Source organism: Solea senegalensis, linkage group LG17 (genome assembly GCF_019176455.1).
Source record: "Solea senegalensis isolate Sse05_10M linkage group LG17, IFAPA_SoseM_1, whole genome shotgun sequence".
In the NCBI taxonomy this organism is placed as follows: Eukaryota; Metazoa; Chordata; class Actinopteri; order Pleuronectiformes; family Soleidae; genus Solea; species Solea senegalensis.
The window spans coordinates 5,492,122-5,511,460 of record NC_058037.1 but is presented as its reverse complement, the minus strand read 5'-3'; the positions used below and the strand labels follow the sequence as shown (position 1 = coordinate 5,511,460).

At 41.4% G+C, this 19,339-nt stretch overlaps 1 protein-coding gene across 11 annotated transcripts in view; it reads left to right on the top strand.

The window, feature by feature from the left end:
- Positions 1-19,339, top strand: part of LOC122784154 (neurexin-3b) — a 279,349-nt gene that overhangs the window by 91,071 nt on the left and 168,939 nt on the right. For 8 of the 11 annotated variants that reach the window (XR_006362147.1, XM_044049273.1, XM_044049270.1 and 5 more), the window contains 3 exons: positions 16,132-16,335; positions 17,784-17,810; positions 19,179-19,298. Coding sequence is in view for 9 of the 11 variants with exons in the window: in XM_044049273.1 (XP_043905208.1) it covers positions 16,132-16,335; positions 17,784-17,810; positions 19,179-19,298 (351 nt within the window). In the remaining 2 variants the exon portion in view is untranslated. The remainder of the gene's footprint in view (positions 1-16,131; positions 16,336-17,783; positions 17,811-19,178; positions 19,299-19,339) is intronic. The other 3 variants (XR_006362148.1, XM_044049274.1, XM_044049272.1) reach the window with 1 other exon arrangement.

Here is a 19,339-nt window from a genome sequence, read left to right as displayed (position 1 = left end):
CTGGGTCATGACTGAAGGCATAGCCTTGCCAAAGACCCATCTGTCAGTGATCTGCATTCAAACGGGGGCAGCCTGGCTTGGTGCGGCCCCAACAGGCACGCATGGTGAAGAGAAAAGAGAAGCTGTTCACTCGGCTGGCACCGGTGCATCACCGCAAGAGGAAGGTTGCCTGTTTCGCGCCGCGGCGCTTTGCACGTTCTCCCTGTTTGTGTCCGTGGGTTTCTCCTGTTTCCTCCCATAAAGATGCACCGGATAATTGAGCACTTTAAACTGCTTGCAGGTGTGAGTGAGTGAATGGTTGTACCTTGTACGTCACTATATGTTGATTGAGGATAAAGCGGTAGGCAATGGGTGGATGCACACTCGTGCCGATGGAATCGTTGCAAATGGAGACGTTTTGTAACCTGTTTTCTGTTGTTTTGTTAAGTGTGAAAAGGTTTTTTTGTGTGTTACCCAGCACTTCTCTGCATGTGTCTAATTGGGCTGATTCAGGAGCATAGTTGTAGTTCAGTGTAGTCCTTTAAAAATTGATGCTGAGAAATGATTTTCCTCTCAAATAGCCTGTAGTCAGATCCACAAAAGGCAAAGAGGAAGGGAAATCATTACGCCGCTGTAATAATAATGTTTCGATGTGGGCTTTGTCCTCTCGCTCGTCTTTGGCGAGGCAGCTCGAGGCTCTCTTTCTTTTTTGATTGTGACATTCCATTACATCAAAAGGTTGTGAAAACGTTATTCCCCAAAAGGAGAGAAAAAAAGTGTAGAGTACAGCAGATTACTCAGGTTGTATTTGACTCGTAAGAGGTGACATTAATTCAAGGCTACAGGAAAGCGAATTTGGTGTCACTTAGGATTTCTGCCAAGAGACTTGGAATCAGGCGTGCTGTCTCTATTCAGCCGGCTCGTGAGTGAGTTAGAGGAGTCAGACGGCCAGCAATGCTTTGTGTTTAGTAAACTATGTGCGGGTTTATTTGAGTGGGCGTGGAAGGGCAAGCTTTTAGGAAGTCGGGGTGGTGCTGACAGTTGTTTGTTGCAGAGTGCCTGCGCCGTTGATAAAGTAGCCCCGTTAATCAGGTAAATAGGCCCGTAATGAAGTGTGTTTGTCTGACGGCGTGCCAGCCCAGCGCCGAGAGATCCCACCGAGACTCTCGTCTTTCTGTCTTTCCACTCCATTCACACACACACACACACGCATACCAATCCACTGGAGACAGATTGGATTGTGTCTAATGCATATTGCATTTTCCCTGACAAGATGCCACCGCCCACATACAGTAAGTGCCTGTGTTTTCACTACTGTCAGAAGCGGGGAATAGCGATGGCTCCGGGCCTGAGCTGATGGCGGGAGTGTGTTTTCAACGCAGATCAGTGGTGACATCACTCATTATAGTGCTGGCTTCTTTGTTGTTTGTGTTTGTGCTGGAGGTGACACACAGTTTAGAGCAGTTATTCCCAGAGACTGGGTTGCGACCCGCACATCTGTTGTGGGATATTGCCAAATAAATGTGCTATATTTTCACCAGCTTTTGCATGAGATTAATTCAATAGCAACGTGCATGAAAAAGAAGTCGTGTTGACGAATAATCTGTGCAGAAATGAGCTTTTGTCAAAGTTTTACATTGTGAGTTTGGATAGTTTCTCATCTATAAAAAGTGGGTCAGTGTGGAAAGCACTGGTTTAGACTGCCACTCATTGACACATTGTTTGATTTTCATTTATTTCATTCAATTTAGTCTCATTGATATCGTCAATTACAAGCATTTCGGATGAAAGAAATTGCGGTGTTTTGAGTGTGCGTCATTACTCTTCTTAAAGAATAGTTCTCATATGGACAGAAACAGCAAAATGCACACGCGCACACCATGCAATTACCTTGCTCAATGTTCATTGATAGTGGCAGTGAAATAATAGGCTTCCACACAACTCACAGTTTAATCATAGGTAGTAATTGCAAGAGAGAGATTGAATGACACAAACACCTGTCACCTTCCTACATTTAATCCTGTAACCCCGAGTATAAAGATTTAATGCTTTGGATTTGTGGCTGGGGACTGAGAAGATGTTTCTTTGATAATAAAATGCTTTATTTTGAAGATGATTTCTAATTATCCTTTGTGGCATGCACTTTATCTCCCACTGCAAATAACAAAATAATTGAAATCATAAATTTGAAAGAGGATACACTTAATGAGATGTATCTATATGTATATATATATATATGTGTATATATATATATATATATATATATATATATATATATATATATATATATATATATATATATGTACATATATACATATATATATATATATCTTTTTTTTTTGTTTTTTAAATAGATTTATTTTTTATGGTACTGCTGATCCCTGAAGTTTAGCACATGGTGATGATGCATCTCAACAGGGTGTGACCAGTCGTCCGTCTATGCTCCTGTCTCTCAGTCACATAAAAGTTTATGGTTGACTTTTAATTTGGCTGCCATATTTATTGCTAAGTGAGCTACAATGATAAGTCTATTCCTAATATGATCAGAAAGTACAGGGGCATTATGAGAACAATGGCTGAAATATTGCTCCAGACTTCTCCCACTGCACCCACGTTGAAAAACTATTAATCATTTTTAAAAGCCTTTTCCAAACACATTAGTATGCTGCTGCTCTGACTTCCTTGAATATGGTAAATACGAGTTCCAACAGTGTTAGAGTGGCATAATTTAAATGCTTGTCTAAAAACCTTGATCCCTTTAAAAGTCCCCTGTAATCCTTGAGCTCTATAATTTCCAGGTTGCCTTTGTATGAATACTCATTTAATGTCAGGTACCAATTACTGCCACACAAGTCAAACCAAATCTTTGCACATAATAATATACTTTTTTTATATGTATCTGATTAGGTCATGCCAGAAGCAAACCCATCATATTTTCTTCACAGTCTAAATTAAATACATGTAATAATAACAATTGATATACTTCACTATACATGTTCACATGAAAACAACCGGAAGGAATCTGCAGTACTTAGATTTTATTATATATTACATATATAGATATTACAGTATGTTACTCTAACTCTGATTTTAAGATTTGACACAGTTTGCATTACAGTTCAACCAATCGTGGATTTTTAAAGGTCAATAGAAAAACAAGAAGATTGATTGCCTGATTAGTTCATACCCCCACTAATCAGAAATTAAAGAAATGTCAGTCAATGTCATAATCAAAGATAATCAAGACGATCTGCATTGGCAATTACAATATGGGCCACGCGGTTAGTGTAGTGGTTAGCATTCTTGTTTTTGCAGCAAGAAGACCTGGCCTTTCGTGTTTGCATGTTCCGTGTGTGCGCAGGTTTTCTCTGAGTCCTCTGGTTCCCTGGTTACATGTGCATTTGGGGATCAGGCAGATCAGGCACTCTAAATTGACCATAGTCGACCTGTCCAGGGGTGTACCTCGTGTAGCTTGAGCGATTATTACAATAAAATAAAAAAAACTTTAAAAAAAAGAGGTAATTTTACCTCATGATTATCTTTTTTGGTGGACTGTATTTGGGTATGTTCCTTGAATGCACCTCTAAGCTCACCATTGTAGATGCTGCATTACTCACACTAGCTGTCATGCACTGGACTTTTGTTTTTATCTTTTCCTTTTTCCCGCTGATAAATGTCTGTCTTTTGTTGAAATGTGAATGAAAGTCTGGTGTGTAGGTTTTTGTCCTTCATCATAAAGGCCGTGGTTAAGTTGACGGAAGCAGATCACTGCTGGACATTTCATGGGTTCCATCTTAGGTCTCCTGTCTGAGATCATCCTGCTGAGTCGCTCTAATTCCACCGGCTTTGTTGGTGCTAATCTTCCTGCTCTGTTGTATAATAAAAAGCAGGCTGTGAGATACTGGGGTAATAACGGACACTAACATTTGATGTTTGTCCGTCTGGATGTTTATAGCTTGATGATCTCTAAAATAATGTTGTTAAATTGTGATTTTACAAAAATAAAAAAATAATTTGATTATAAACACTTTGATTATGATGCGCTCTAGTATCTGCTTGACATCTCTTCACCATTTGGCAAAAAATACTACTGCACGTCTTATTGTCTTATCCCCCGTGTGCTCTCCCTGCACTGACTCCCTTTTTAGATTTGGTATTGATTTTAAAATTTGATTGCAAGCTTTAAATGGCCTCACTCTTAAATACATCTCCCATTTATTGACATGGTATGTGCCGTCTTGACCACTGAGATCCATGGATGGGTGACTGCTGGTTACTCACAGGTCACAGCTGATGATGAAGGTTGACCAGGCTTTTGCTACTAGAGTCCACTATAGAACCTGGAAGTTTCTGCCCAACAAACTTAGATAGACATATTCTTCTTTCGCTCGCCACTTCACTCACCCTTTTAAATGTCCTTTTCAGACGTTTATTTTTATTGAAAGCTTTTGGAAATGGTTGACACTGGCTCTTTTTCTTCTCTTAAATTTGCTCTTATCTGTCATATTGTTTTTATTTTTCTGGGTGTGTGTGCTCTTTTGTTGTTTTAACTTTGTTTGTCATTGTTAAAGGCCTCAAGACATGAACAATACATTTTCCAAACCTGCATCTCTTGTTATGTGTCAAATTTGAAAAAAATCTCCTATTTTAGTAAGTATGCTTTTGTCATATTTTCAAATTCCCCAGACACTGCACAGCCTTTATAAGTTTTTCTTCTTGACTGGTTATCCTTGAAAACTGTGTGTTTTTATGTTTACTGTTTTTGAATCCGCTTTAATTATCCTGAAGTGAAATGCCTGACATTTAACATGTAATATCCATTTTTTTGACCCAAAACAAGTCAAACAAAAACACAAAGGAGTGAGCTCGAGAGCCAATCCTGCTTTTAACATTTCAAGAATTAAAGACTGTTTGGAGCTCCATCCCCAAGGTCATATCTCTCTTTGACGGGCTGAGTTGATTTGTGTCATGTGAGACTTTTATCTCATGATGGACAATTTTGTTTTGAATAGAAATGCATCACTTCAAGGATGACAGTTGTGAGTATGCACAGCCACTCACCACCTTCCAGCACTTTATTCTCAGCTAAGCTGTTGGCATTTGGAGAAAGCCATTACCACTGAGTGCAATAGAATGAGATGAACAGGAACCTTGCAGATCATTTTTTCCACTCTTATATTCACCCAGAGGGTGTGGGGTGAGGAAGATTTGAGAAGTGTGCGAGTCATTTTATGCTGCCCATAGTTTTTTTTTTTTTTTCGTGCAAATTATTTCCATCAAACTTCCTCTACTTAATTTGTAGAAAACACTGCCAACTCTGTCTTTTAAATGGAAGTTCATAACATTAAGGACATGTTGTGCATTTCCTCAGAATCATCCTTCCCTTCCTTCCCATCCCCACTGTACTCTCACTCAGATTTCACCGACGCCTTTCTCTTGCCCTCTTCCCCTTTTCCCAGTCCCACGTCTCTGCGTAAACGGGTGATAAGCACCTTTGCCGGGACATTTATCTCAGCATACAGAGAAAATGACACTTCAAGGTCTGCCCTGACTTACAGGCCAGTGCGCACATACATACATGGGACAAATGGGGGAAGGGTGTAAAATGGAGGCGAAGGAAAATGGAGAAAAGAGAGCAAGGTTAAAAAATACAAAGAAAGGGAGTGTTATAGAAACTGGCAGCAAATGAAGAACAGAGACAGATCAGGGCAATAAATTGGCTTGAGAGGAAGAAAAAAAACACCCCACCACTATTAACCTTGTTAATCTGTAGACTTCAAAGTCATTATCACTTTACAGACAAATGCATCCCTGTTTCTAAGTAGATCGAATAGAACGACTTGAATAAATCATGTCGAACTCTTTGATTTATATGCGTTGCGTTTTATACCCTGCCATTTTGACACACATGCAGGCTGACAGCGAAGGCTCACTGGCGCAGGATGTGGTAACTGATTCGCATCATTTAGCACATGATGCCTCTGTGGTGCACTGCAGGTGGTAGATTTGAAGCATCAGCAGCGGCTACACCTGCAGTTGCACATTCGGTCTGATGTTGCCATACCACTCTGGCTCAAGAATGGTAATAATGTGTCTGTGAGTGACCAGAGTGTGCCTCATATTATATTTATTCAACCTGCCTGTGCGCCACAAGATAAATCACGTATTTATTTGTTTTCCTGTCTCAACAGTGGAAATAGTCTTTTCTCCTCTGGGTCGCAGCTAACAAGCTCGCGCGATGATTGACAAGCACATACCTCCCAGGAAAAAAAACACACACACAACAACATGTCGCCATATATCAAGAGGAACTATGAATGTGCGTGTTTCTTTATAGGGCAAAAAAAAAAAAAAATATATATATATATATATATATTTTTAAATCTTTATGCCTTGAAAGGAGTCAGCAGTCACAGCGACGCAAGGAACTGTTTGTCTAAGTTTAGAGTGAATGTGTCAAAGTGCTCCGACGTGCGCTTTTTCTGCGCATGCCGAACCGCGGTAGAAGAAAACTGCTTGTCACACGTCTGATCCTTCCTGTGGATTCCGTCTCGCGTTTGAATAGAACATTGTTCCCTCTCAAGCAGTCAAATTCAAGCCTTAAACACAACAGAGATTGTTAGAATATTCCGTCCGTGCAGGGAAATAAATAAAACATTTAAAATGTTGTTTTATTCAGTTTATATCTAAGGCTAAATGTTGTGTGGGCAAGAAATGAGGAAGAGAGGAGAGGAGGAGAAAGAAGAAGTCACTATTAGATGATGACAATAATGACAGTGACATTATAGATGTAATAATGTCGTTTTCCTCACTGTCAATACATACACTCCCCTGTTTTACAAGGTAAACAATTGTTTGTTTTTTTAAAACACATTTGCGTCCAGATCGTCACCAAAATCAAATCATTTCTTCTTCGTTTTCTTCTACGCACAGCCCTTTGAATTATGCTGCTCACAGACAGGCGGACAAAAGTGACCAAAAACATGTCGTCCTCAGTGAAGCTAATTTTAGCTGCACCCATTAATAAGAGTGGTATTATAATAATTGTGTCGTATTCTCAGATCTGGATCCCACTCGCCTTTGTAGCGTTCCTGTGTTGGAGCTCTTTCGCAGCCTAAGGTAGCATGCTAAATAAATCTTCTTTCATTTGAAGATGAAGTGTGCTGTGCTATTTGTAGATAATGCCTGGGCCTGCGTTTGAAAAAAAAAAAAAAGAGCATCTCTTAGTTAACAATGAAGAAAACAGGCCTCTATTCACTTCACATCTCAGCTTTGCTCCAGTTGCTGTTGAACAATCATTGAATTCTGCAGAATAATGAGTTTTGTATCTTACCTTTTTTTCCCCCACAGCCAATTCTGCATTGGGTCATTGGAAGTTTTTTTTTTTTTTTCCCCTTATTATCTCCCCTCACAGCAATTGATTCACTGTCCTCATATTTTCTCTTTCCATTTACCGAGATGATAGTTTTGCAGAAAAGTTGTCCTATAAGTGATTGGAGGTCATGTCCAATGAATTTTAATTTCTCGAGGACACCAGCCGAGGTTATTTCCCTGAACGCATACAGAGCAAATACAGAGTGAAATGTCCTCTCCTCTTGTCTCCTGCTGGGGAGACTTGGAGTTGCCTGCCATTAAAGATGGTGTTTCCTGTCTGCGGTGCCAGGAAACAGACTCATTGTGAGTTGACAGTCCTCCTGAGTGGCACACTGTGGCAGTGGTGTCTGACGCAACTCGGCTCCAAAGATTTATACAGTGCCTGGAAATGAAAGGAACAAGGAAGGGCTGAGGTTGGAGTGAAGACGGAGAAAACTGTAACTGTTGACTGAATTGTTGAAGATTGCCGGAGAGACTGAGATTTGTCTGACATTGTTTACCCGCGAGAAGAAACTCATCCTCCTGCCCTTTATAAAAGATGTTTGTTTCTGTTTTTTGTTTTTTTTTTCCCCGCTGCTTGGAACATTATGCTGTTGCTCCCTAATCCCCATTTGTAATTAAATGTGTGCTTAGGAGCTGCGCTGGGTTATGTAAACCCTGACTCTCACGGTAGCACATTGAGCTGAAGAGAAGAGAGGAAAGCATATAGAAAAGTGCTGCATCCATCGTCCCCTCCGTTTTGAGTCGTGTCTCATATCAGTCTTCTTTTAGATGCATGTTTTTGCACACACACACACACAGACTCTCCACAGCAAGACAGAGAAAGACAGAGAACACATAGGAAAATCAAAAAGAAATCAAGCCTTCTGTGTTTGGCCATCTGAGAAATTGACAAGTCTCCAAAGCTCTTCTGGCAGCAGGACGAGAGTTACCAGAGGGACTCACTGATTTTTATCTGATTTTATGATAAAAAAATAAAAAATAAAATAAATATATATATCTATATATAGATATATATATTTCTTGACACGTCTCTTATTTTGCCTTTTCCTCATGTCGCTCGCCTCCTGTCTTCCGACCCCTTACTTCAGTTTCCAGCCTTCTCATGTCCTAAAAGCTCAAATAAGATGGCGTTTACTGTCTTTGACTTTGCTGCCCCCCGATGGTGCTGTGGTTCACTGGTTTGTTTCTCCATCTCCCATTGCAGTGTTGTTTCAAGGACAGGGCTGCGTTCGTTGAAGGTGTGCGACAGCTGAACTGAAGCTGCATTTCATTTGCATACTCACCGGATTAAACACGGGAGAGCACGGCGCGGTGTACCAGATATGGAGGAGTTTTACAGCAATATGAGCCTGTTCCATTTGTTGAACACGTTGCCGCAAATGAGGCAGATCAAAGTTCTCCTGGTATAAAGCACAAGTCGAGTTTCCTGATACCTAGAGAAGCCAAATAAAAGGAAAGCCCGCAGGAAAAGTGCCTGATTCTCTCCCACACTATTTCCAACGGTGCATTTTTTAACCTCAATATATACAGTAATGCTGTTTTTTTTTACAGTTACGGCGAGAAGTGAATGTGTTAGCCACACGTACACCCTCTCACTCACCCCACCCACTGTAGAAATACAAAGATCCTCTGCTCATCAGATGATCTTTGTATATTTAGGCACATTTATACTTATTTGAAGGAAAAATAAAAAAAAACATCACCAAGCACAAACATTTTGATATTCTTACTGATGTACCGTCTTTATCAACCCATAGCAGATGCAGAAACAGAAAGTACACTCCAGCTGGGAAATACTCCGCAAGGGCAAAAACATAAATCAAAATTTTATCAACACATTGTCCCAGGAGAAAATACCCCTGGTCTTTGGAAGTTGCAGAAAGTATTACTTTTCACCTGCATTATATATAGTTACTGACTTTAAATACAAAAGTTGGTAAGAATGGTCATCCTGCAGGGGTGAGGGGAACATCCAATTCATAAATGCACTGTTAAAGAGGTGACCCAGAAAAGATGGAGGCGGGCAACTTTGTGGAGAGTAGGCTAATAGCTACAAAGCTGCAACCTAATGCAGAAAAAAAATCTGCATTAAAAGAGCCTTGTTGCCACTGTGGAGCTGCTGGACTCGCTCAAGGTGTTTGTTGCAAGAACTGATCTAGAGAGGCTGGGATTACAAATATTGAATATCATGAGACATTTCCAGTTTTTCTGCGAAACAAATACTCGACGCGAGGGACAAATGACTGTTTCTGCAAGCCATGCACGACACGGCCGACGGCTGTTTTGGCCAAAACCAAGTGCAAGTATAGCAACAACATCATCAGTATCAATTGACAGCAGTCAGCTGAAAGAGAAGCAGCTCCAGCCATCCCATTAGGGGGTTAGTGTGATATGTGTTCAATAATTTAGTATGGCTCTAGACAGATGTTATAAAATTTAAATGATCCTTGAAAGGAAAAATTGTTCATCACCCCCTGTTCTAATAGAACATGTCCAACCTTCACCTTTGCCCCAAGTCACAGCCTGCCCGTCCCTTCAATTACCCTTTTTGACCTTTAAGTGAGCCTCTGGTCAAGTCTGTGCGCCCCAAGGTGTTGCTCTAGTTTCAACAGTGGGTATGTTTACGTAATCATAATTATTGAGTTAAAGAGACTAAATCAATGTAAACCTGTTAGTCCAAATGATATTTCACTCAATTGAATTTCTCAAAGTCTGCATAACACATGCACAGAATGCAGTTGGTAGTCCACTTAATTTTGCGTTTATATGCAAATCTGCCTCCAGGCTTTGACCTGGAAATAATAGAAGGAGCCGGTAAACGGTCAGTTTTTAGAAAGCACTTTCCTTGTCTTGATGACCACTCCAAGCTGCTTCACTGTTCAACAGTTTTTGCCCTTCACCCATTCACTCACACGTTCACGCAGCACCTTTGGGACGCACAAAGAGACCAAATGTGCACTCTGTCTTTTGGAGAATTAAATATTTTGAAGAGCGGCAAAGAATGGCACAAAGTCGCCGCCAGCTAAAGCTGTTTAAGTCTGTGGTGTAGGAGGTCAACTGGACAAAATGCTGCAGAAAGCTGAAAAGGGGCCTATTAGCATCTCGACCTTAAGTCATGCATGGATCTTATCTTCACTTCAGAGCGGTTAAGGCTATGCACAGGTATTTATGATGTGCAAATTGTTGTGTGCGCATGTGTGCGTATTTGTTTGCGCACACAGTGACCCGTGTGTGTAACTACCCATTAAGCGGGAGTATTACACCCATAAATCATCCCAAGCTGTCACTTATCACAACTTCAGCATCCTTGGGGTCAAACGCCGCCGCTTGGCTTTGAATAATCCATTTTAAGGCGGCTGTAAGCTGCTGCTGCCGGAGCCGCGGTTGAGAAATGCCTTTCCGTGATTTCCACCAGCAGCGAGGGAATGATGTAGTCATTGTGGTGCCCCTGACCTAGAATACAGCAAGAATATGATGTCCATTACAAAATCATACTTGAAATTTAATGTGCAGAGGCTTGTCGCACTCGTATCTGTCACATGTTGATAAAGCTCCGGGGGATTTACCTGATCCGTGAGTAAATCCCGTTCAATATGTCCGACGCGCAAAACCGCTTACTGTTTTCAGACCAGCGCTACAAAACCCTTGTGCAATTTTTTTAAATGTCCTGATAAATGTCGAGTTCGACGGAGTATCCGGTCATCCCCGTGAGTGGACTGACCTCTTTTAGTTTGTCTGTCTGCAGGCGATGTCGTCCTTCAAACCGTTGCGCACCATTTCTCAAACCTGGCTCGAGATACCACGGGAGATTTCTTCCCTCGGAGCAAGCCACATGAACACATGAATATGAACACATGAATGCTAATCTACAGTAGCTGTATATCAGAAGTGGGAAGGATTGTTTGTAGCTTTTTCTAGCTCGCTAAATTTGCCCAGAAATGGCAAAAAAAAAACAACTCATATCTTCTAACCTAATACACGTTGACATTTAGAGCAGCATGTAAAATGCATGGTGTAATTATACAGAGGCACAGAAAATTGAAAGGCGTACACATATTTGCCCCCTATTTCGAGAGGCACACTTGAGAGTGCATGGTGAATTAAGTTCGGGATTGATTTGCATTTTACCAAACCTGCACAGTCACAACTTCATCAGCCTCACACCATTGAAAGGACTGAATGAAGCTGTGTGGGAGGAAGATTATTAACATGTCTAAAGAGCTGATGAATTAAATATTTCTTTGCTGCTCCATATCTCATTAAAGTGGTTTTCTTTCACCTGGGTTCTGCACGGTTTAACTGATATATGGATTTAAAAGTAGTGGGTTTTTTTTATAACATTATTATTATGAACTATTTTGTTGTTGTTTTTTTTTATGCGTGTGTGTGCGGCTGTGCCCTGAGTGTGCGAGTGCGTGTGTCTCCAGAGTGAATCATGTGGTGAGGATTACTGTTGTTGTGTGCAGGCATCTCCTTCCCACTGCCTCCCTGTGAGCACACACTGCACAAACGCGTACACACAGGCGAAGGCACACTTAGTGCTCGTAAGATGTGTATCGCCGTCTGTCAGGATGAGATATTTGAACTTTAAAAGTTGTTTGACAGCTGCTGTACAACCCTGTTTGAGAGTGTGTGTGTGTGTGTGTGTGTACACACAAAACACTACAGTGACAATCAAGGCCCCTTTTTGTTTGCTTATAAAAACAAAGGATTGTCACTCCGTTTTGGGGAAAAAAAGATTAGATAATCCTCCGCAGCCGAGGAGAGTAATGGGAATGCACACGGAGAGAGATGGAGGGAGAGGACGAGTGCGCATGTGCTGAGGAGCATAAACTGGTCTCCTCTCCCCTCTGCGCCGTGAATATTTGTGAAGCTTCTCCCTTAATAGCTTTCCTCCTCCTTCATCTTATGCTTCAATTGGACTGCTAATTATGTAAAGTGCGGCACTTGCTGGAAAACACACATACACACACACACACACACATACACAAATGCATTCACATGGACGGACGGACAAAAAGCGGCGTAATTACCATGTGAAATGACTTCCTTATAGCTGCTGATCTATCGCTTAAGTTTCATCGCCGCAGTGTTGGAGTGCGATCACTGGCAATATCTGTGCCCTATATGAATGGTTTTAATCACAGCTGCAGTCCTCACTGTTTGCAGGGAGTGATGTTAAATGCTTTAGCTCAGCCGCTCCTCCACTTCCTTGTTGCTATTCAGTGATGAAGCTTTTTTAATAGTCTGTCCTTTGTACCCCCGTCTTTGGGGTTAGGCGAAGCTAACATGCAGGGGAGATTGAGTTAACAGACCAACTTTTTTTATTTCACCTGCCACATATTTCTTTGATTTCGCCTCCAAATGTGGTTACAACCCTATTGTCTGACTCCCTGTGTGAGTTGCACCACTGGCCTTTGTAGTCATGCTGACTTCTGATGTATATATAATTACTGGATATGTACACACACTGATTTTAACTGTGATTGTAATAGTATTGTAACTAATAATAGATCATCTCAATTTAAATGATATATCATTATTAGTATTTAGTCTTATTAGCTATTTTTTTTTTTTACTGTTTATTATGATTCCTATCACTCGTCTAGTTTTGACTACATGTTGAGGAGGCATACGGTGATGATTCCATCCTGTCAATCACTCCTTGACTATTTAAATGTAAGACGTATCCTTCAGTTGTTCTAAAAGCAGTGGGTGGACAGCATCAGAATAAACTCAGCTTTCCGTCAGTTTTTTTTTTTTTTTTAACGGGTCACTTAAAAGCAAACAGACTCAAAATCATATAAATCAGTTTGCAGTCAAAAAAAAAAAAAACCTTTCTAACACAATAAAAATCCATTTGACTACAACACAGCGGGTCCCTGCTGAGGCTGACTGATGACAGCCAGACATGACAGGGACTACTTTGCCCCCTAAAAGGATTCTGTGCACAAACACAGGGCTGCCATTAAAATTATGGCTTTCTTAAAAAGCAACGCTGTGGTTCTGACCGTGGAGCAGGGGAAGTCAACGGAAATGAGCTGTTTATCAGAGGTTTTACAACCAGCGCCACTGTGTTTGATTTGTTTTTAATTTATGCAATTTGAAATATTCAAATTCAGAAAATCTCACACTTTCTTCTAGTACTTTATTATTCCAACGTGTTTCAACACTCTTTTCATCCCACTTCGATCATCAGAGTGGACGTTAGACTTTATTTTTATTTTCCTCCCTTCTTGCTTTGGGTTTTCTGAGCTGCCGGTTGACTCTCATCATGTTTTTCTTTGTCTTTTAGCCCGGGACTTGACCCGGCTCACAAATCAATACGCGTCTCTGTCAGTTAGAGGATCCATCTGTGAGCGGGCCATGTTTCTTTGGTTAAATGTGTGTCTGTGGGAGAGAGACACCAAGAGAGACATGAAGAGAGACAGAGCCTGTGCAAGTTAAAATTGAGTAGAACAGTAGCGAGTCGAGGTTTCATTATCCTCCAGGCTACTGTACCCACACAGTCGGCAGCTTGTTCATAGAATGGATTTTACAACAGCCCTCAAAGCAACACAGACAAATGTGGGATTTTCGTGTTTTGTAAGCGGAGCGCTTTCCCTTGTAAGACGAATGGTTCCGTGACCTCACGCTAGTTAGAATTCTGCAACCAGCCAAGCTAATTTGTTGTCAGCATCTTCTGGCGCCGAGAGTAATTACTGTTGAATACAGCGAAAAAAAAATGTCCACGTTTGCGAGACAAGAATTTTTAATTCAAAAACTAGCCGTTACATAACACACTTTAAACAGTTTACAGAAACCGAGCAGTGCCTTCTCTTCTTTCTGTGTCGCTGTACAGCCAGGGGAAGCCACAGCACTGGTGATTGCTCTCTTTTCAAGTCTGTAATTTTGAAAAAAAATTTAATTTTTGTAATTTTGCCTTTTTTTTTTGTCTGAGGCATCAGAAATTTGTCATGGACACTCGCTAAGATTTGGCACCAGGACTAAAAAAAAAACGGAGAGGCAACTTCTTTCATGAAATAAAATGTGTTGATAGCCTCAGATGTTGGAGTTTCCATTTACAGCCAAGCAGAGCAATAATTACAATCATTACTGATGCTCTGTCTATGGAAATCATATACAAATACTTGTTGTTTCTCCAATAGACATGTACATAATGCACTGTAGTCGCCTGGTTCTCCCAAGGCCGCCGATGTGGGAGTAAAAATGTATTGAATAGCCACCAGGGGGCGTCTCCACTTTATAACATCATCACACAGAGAGAGTTCCTCCAGGTTCTCTGGCTTATTAGATAAATTGGACACACTAAATTGACCATAGGTGTGAATGTGAGAGTGAATCCCGCCTTGTCAGCTAGGATTGGCACCAGCGCCCCCCCGCGACCCTCATGTGGAGGATGAAGCAGTAGAAGATGGATGGATGTTTCTAAGGAATATAGATGAAAAAGGGTACAACAAGTTTGACTTCTTTCTAATTAGAAAAAGTGAGAGTTGAACAAAAGTGACACAGTTTTACATTATAGTTACGTGGGGCAAGGGACAACACATACAACTTGTTACAGTGTCCACTTCATTCTCATTGTCACTGTATCCATCTCTGTATCTGTCACTGCTTTCGCTTCCATCTCCTGCTCTGGCAAACGTGCCGGTTGACAGTCGCCAGATTTAGAACTGCAACACCCTGCCAAACACAGAGAGACTTTCTTGTTGCCGATGGGCTTAATCAGCACTGCGTGAACTCATTTGGCGATGACTTGAACGTAATGGGTGTTATTTATGTGTAAAATACCCACTCTTCAGCTTTAAGTGAAGCAGAATCCACCTTTATAAAGTGTTTACCTTTTGCATGAGTAAACATTTTCTCCACAACCTGGAGATGGCACTTTATTCCAAAAGACCGCATGCAAGAAAGGAATAAGCGAAGGGTGTGTAACATGCGACACTGCATCATTTACAGGTGCAACCCCTCTCTTGGGTGCTGCTCACCTACAGCCTTAACATTCCCCCCTGCATGCAGCCAAATGGTGGTGCCTTTCAGAGGCCATGGGGCTATTTTTTTTTCTTTAAAAGCTGAAGTGTCAAAACAGGTATTTCATGCTTGGATGCCCTTTTAATCTGTTTCGCTCTCTCCCCAAGAGGCTTCAAGTCTGCTGACAGGCACACGAGCTCTGGCTCTCTCCCCCCTCTTCCAACTCAGTGTCCAAACCTGCATGTGCACTTATTGTCTCTTTTTTTAGACACAGACATTCCCGTGTTTTTTTTGTATTGGCTCAGCATACACTTGCATATTCCACGCTGGTTCTACATTTCCAAAAATGAGATTTGATAATTGTAAAGACGCCAGCCTACGTCTATAGTGGGGGAGTTAAGAGGCTGATGAGGAAGCAGCATGATGATTTCATTTTCTGCACGCTGAGCAGCATGCGCACACTTCAGCAGCCTGAGATCCCAGACACTCGCCTGTCCGTCAGCCGATGATGAATACAGCTGCAACTGGGCATGTGGGGACATACGTGTGCGTGTTGATAAACTGTGGAGGGGAAGGCATGCATGCCGGTTTCATCTTTAAATCGCTCTGTGTGTTTTCATATCACACGTTGGCTTTTATCTTATCAGGAGCTTTGGTGAGCGTGAAAAAGAAAGCTGTCAGAAAGCGTATGCCGTCTTTATGCCGCCGTGACAGTATCTGTTGTTTTTGCACACACGTTTGAATCATCGTCAATATTTCAAGACTTGTGTCTTTTTTCTTTTTCTTTTTTTTCCTTTCTTGCAGAGTCTTCGATCCTGTCCTATGACGGCAGCATGTACATGAAGGTCGTGATGCCAAATGTCGTGCACAGCGAGGCCGAGGACGTCTCGCTCCGATTCATGTCCCAGCGGGCCTTTGGTCTGCTCATGGCCGCGACGTCCCGCGAGTCTGCAGACACGTTGCGGCTCGAGCTGGACAGCGGCAGGGTCAAACTGACTGTCAACCTAGGTATCGTATAAACCGCCCCCCCCCACCCCCGTTGGCTCGCCTCCACTCGTCTTCAAGAGGAGGCCAGATTTTCTTTAATGTTTTTTTTGTTTGTTTTTTTTCTTCATGGTCCACATTTGAAATCAGACCTAACACATACTAAAACCATTTTCTAGTTTGTCGTCGTAGTTGCATGCACTGTTTTTGCCTGAACTTTCTGCCTTGATGCCGAGTCTTTGTAGATTTTTTTACATCCATCAATCTAACACTTAACAAAGTTGTCCATGCTCTGCGGCACATCTTCTGAAAACATGAAAGGTCATTTTAGTCATGCTCTTTTGTGCAAATAGATTTTTTTATTATTATTATTGTTGTTATAAAGTTCCTCCAATAGATGGCGATTCAGTTAGCAACATGTCAGATTTTATTCAGCCATCTATTCAGAACTGCAAGTAAGCATTTGTACATTTTAGCGCCGCTCTGATTGTGTGCATTCTTGCCATTACGAGTCTGTTCTTGTGGACTTTTATTTATCGTTTTTTTCTCATGATAGCAGATATTTTCTGGCCATCAGTGACCCTTGGTCTAGCTGGCATCTCCCATGCCTTGTTCAAAGATGGCACTCACCCCTTCAAAGGCCCCCGAGCCTGCGGCCCATCTGGCAAACAGCCCGATGCCACAGCACACAGCACGCCTGCAGATGGTGGCATGGGAGGTTATGTTTAAGCAGAGTGCAGCCCTAAATAAATACTGGACGTATAAAGCCTGTCAGTAATTTATAGTTTATTCAAAGCATTACTTTTTTGGAATATGGTCCATGTTTCTTTCTCTTTTTTTTTTTCGACAAACTTTTCTCCCTAAAACTCCAGAAACAAATTATGATCTAAGCTGTTCCATTTTTGGACACCTATCTTCCACATCCCCCACAAGATCCTCTCTGATTGCAGGCATCTGTAAGGTGTTGGTGCTGTGTGGCTCGAGGCGGTTTGCTCCCACTTTTCTGTTGCGGTTGACGGCACATGAGCAGCCTGGTCACATGGATTTCAACCCGCACCTGCCAAACACAGATGGATGGAGATTTCAATCCGAGCCACAGTATTTAATAATAGAATTAGAAATATTACATTGGAACAGTGGGAAAATGGTACAATCATTTGGCTCCAGTTGCTGGGTTATAAAATCGATGTGGCCACTGAAGTGCAAGCGACCATTTTGAACAATTTGTAGCCAAATTCCATGATGACTTATTGGATATACATACATTTAAGTGATCATATTTAACCTGACAGGATAATTTAACCTTTCTAATGAAGTACATTCATATTGAATCAGTGGCCAACTAGGTTAAAATGGCCGCTGGCATCATGTGACCGTCCCCGGAAGGTGGTTTTTCTTGCTCTTGGATGTCTGCAGCTATAACCTTGAAGGATGCGATTTCATCTGTCACTTATTCTCCCCTCCCCATCTAGACTGTGTCAGGATAAACTGTAACACCAGTAAGTCAACACTCTTCTTCTGCAGCCTTCTTCCTTCAGTCAATGTTTGATTGTGTGCTAGATGTAAGGGCAGGGATGTGTGAATGCAGGACACTGATAAGAGGATTTCTCTGATAAGAGGGTAAAAAAGTAATAGCCAGAGATCAAAGCTATGCAAATTTTACTCCCATGTACTCTATGGATTCTAAATGGCCCATTTTTTTTTTCAAATTAATTCAGGCTACTAGTTCTTAATCTCTCCCCAAGTGCCTATAGCTACTCTATGGGCTGTATTGTTTTCCCCCAATTATAGCGTATTATATATCGCTGTGTGTCTCATTTGCTCCCTTATTTAAACATACTGCACTATGTAAGCCTGAGATAAACAGGTGGTGTCAGCAAACATGCTTTTACTCATGTAAAAGGACTCGGGATGCAGGAGGTTAGACAGAGAGGACGAAGACTTTAGGTCACCGTACCTTATTTTTGTCACTAAAATATTTCAATTAAGGCTGAAATAATTTCACGGTCACTGAAAACTAGTTAATAAAATGTCATTCCTCCGTTTATATAGTCAAGTTTGCACTTTTGGTTAGAGGTCAAGTTCTTTAGTCCGTTTAAAAAAATCTTCAAAATCACGTCCAAAGCATCAGAAGATGTGAAATGTCGCTGAGATTATGTCCTTCTACACACACACACACACACACACTTCACTTCCTACAGGGCTGGGTCAACGTGAACATCATACATTTAATTATATCCTTATTGTGGTCCGAAAGTCAATAAGAGAGAAAACAATACTGTTTCTCTGAATTTAAAACCTCCGTTCAATATTATTCATCAGATTTCTATGAATTTGCTGCACTGGCCTTTTGGGAACAGTGTGGCTGGATTGCCCTCTAGTGGTTAGTGTTATGAATTACTTAACACATGTGCACATGTTTTATTGACTGGACATGCAGTTGCAGTAAAACCATATTTGGTGGTTGTCCGTCTATGCAAAGTGAAATTAAAGGTGTGATTGTAAAGGACAACTTGAGAAGGAATAACGAAAAAGGGATGAGAAGGTAGGAAAGACAGGAGGAAGAGAAATAGAAGAGGACTCCAGTGAGGCAGTAATGCCACCTTATGGATGTCATCTGCCATAAAACACCAAAAACATGATCACCCAGAAAGAGACAGTTATACTAAGTTTTGAGTCTTTATCTGAGTAACAGCATGTGATTGTCCTATAGCTCACCATCAGTCCAGATTAGTCAAATCCAAACCAAGAATTTAGTTTTGTTACTTCCTCCAGAATATAAATTTCATATTTTAGTTTTGGGTTTGTGCTTGTGTTGTGTTCGTGCTTCTTTTTACTTCTCCTGACTAACTTGCCTTCCTCTTCAGGCAAAGGCCCTGAGGTTCTTTATGCCGGACAAAAGCTCAACGACAATGAGTGGCACTCGGTGCGAGTGCTCCGTCGCGGTAAAACCTTCAAGCTCACGGTGGACGATGACATGGCGGAAGGTATTTCACTTGTTCGCCGCACCGGTGACATGCGTGTTTCG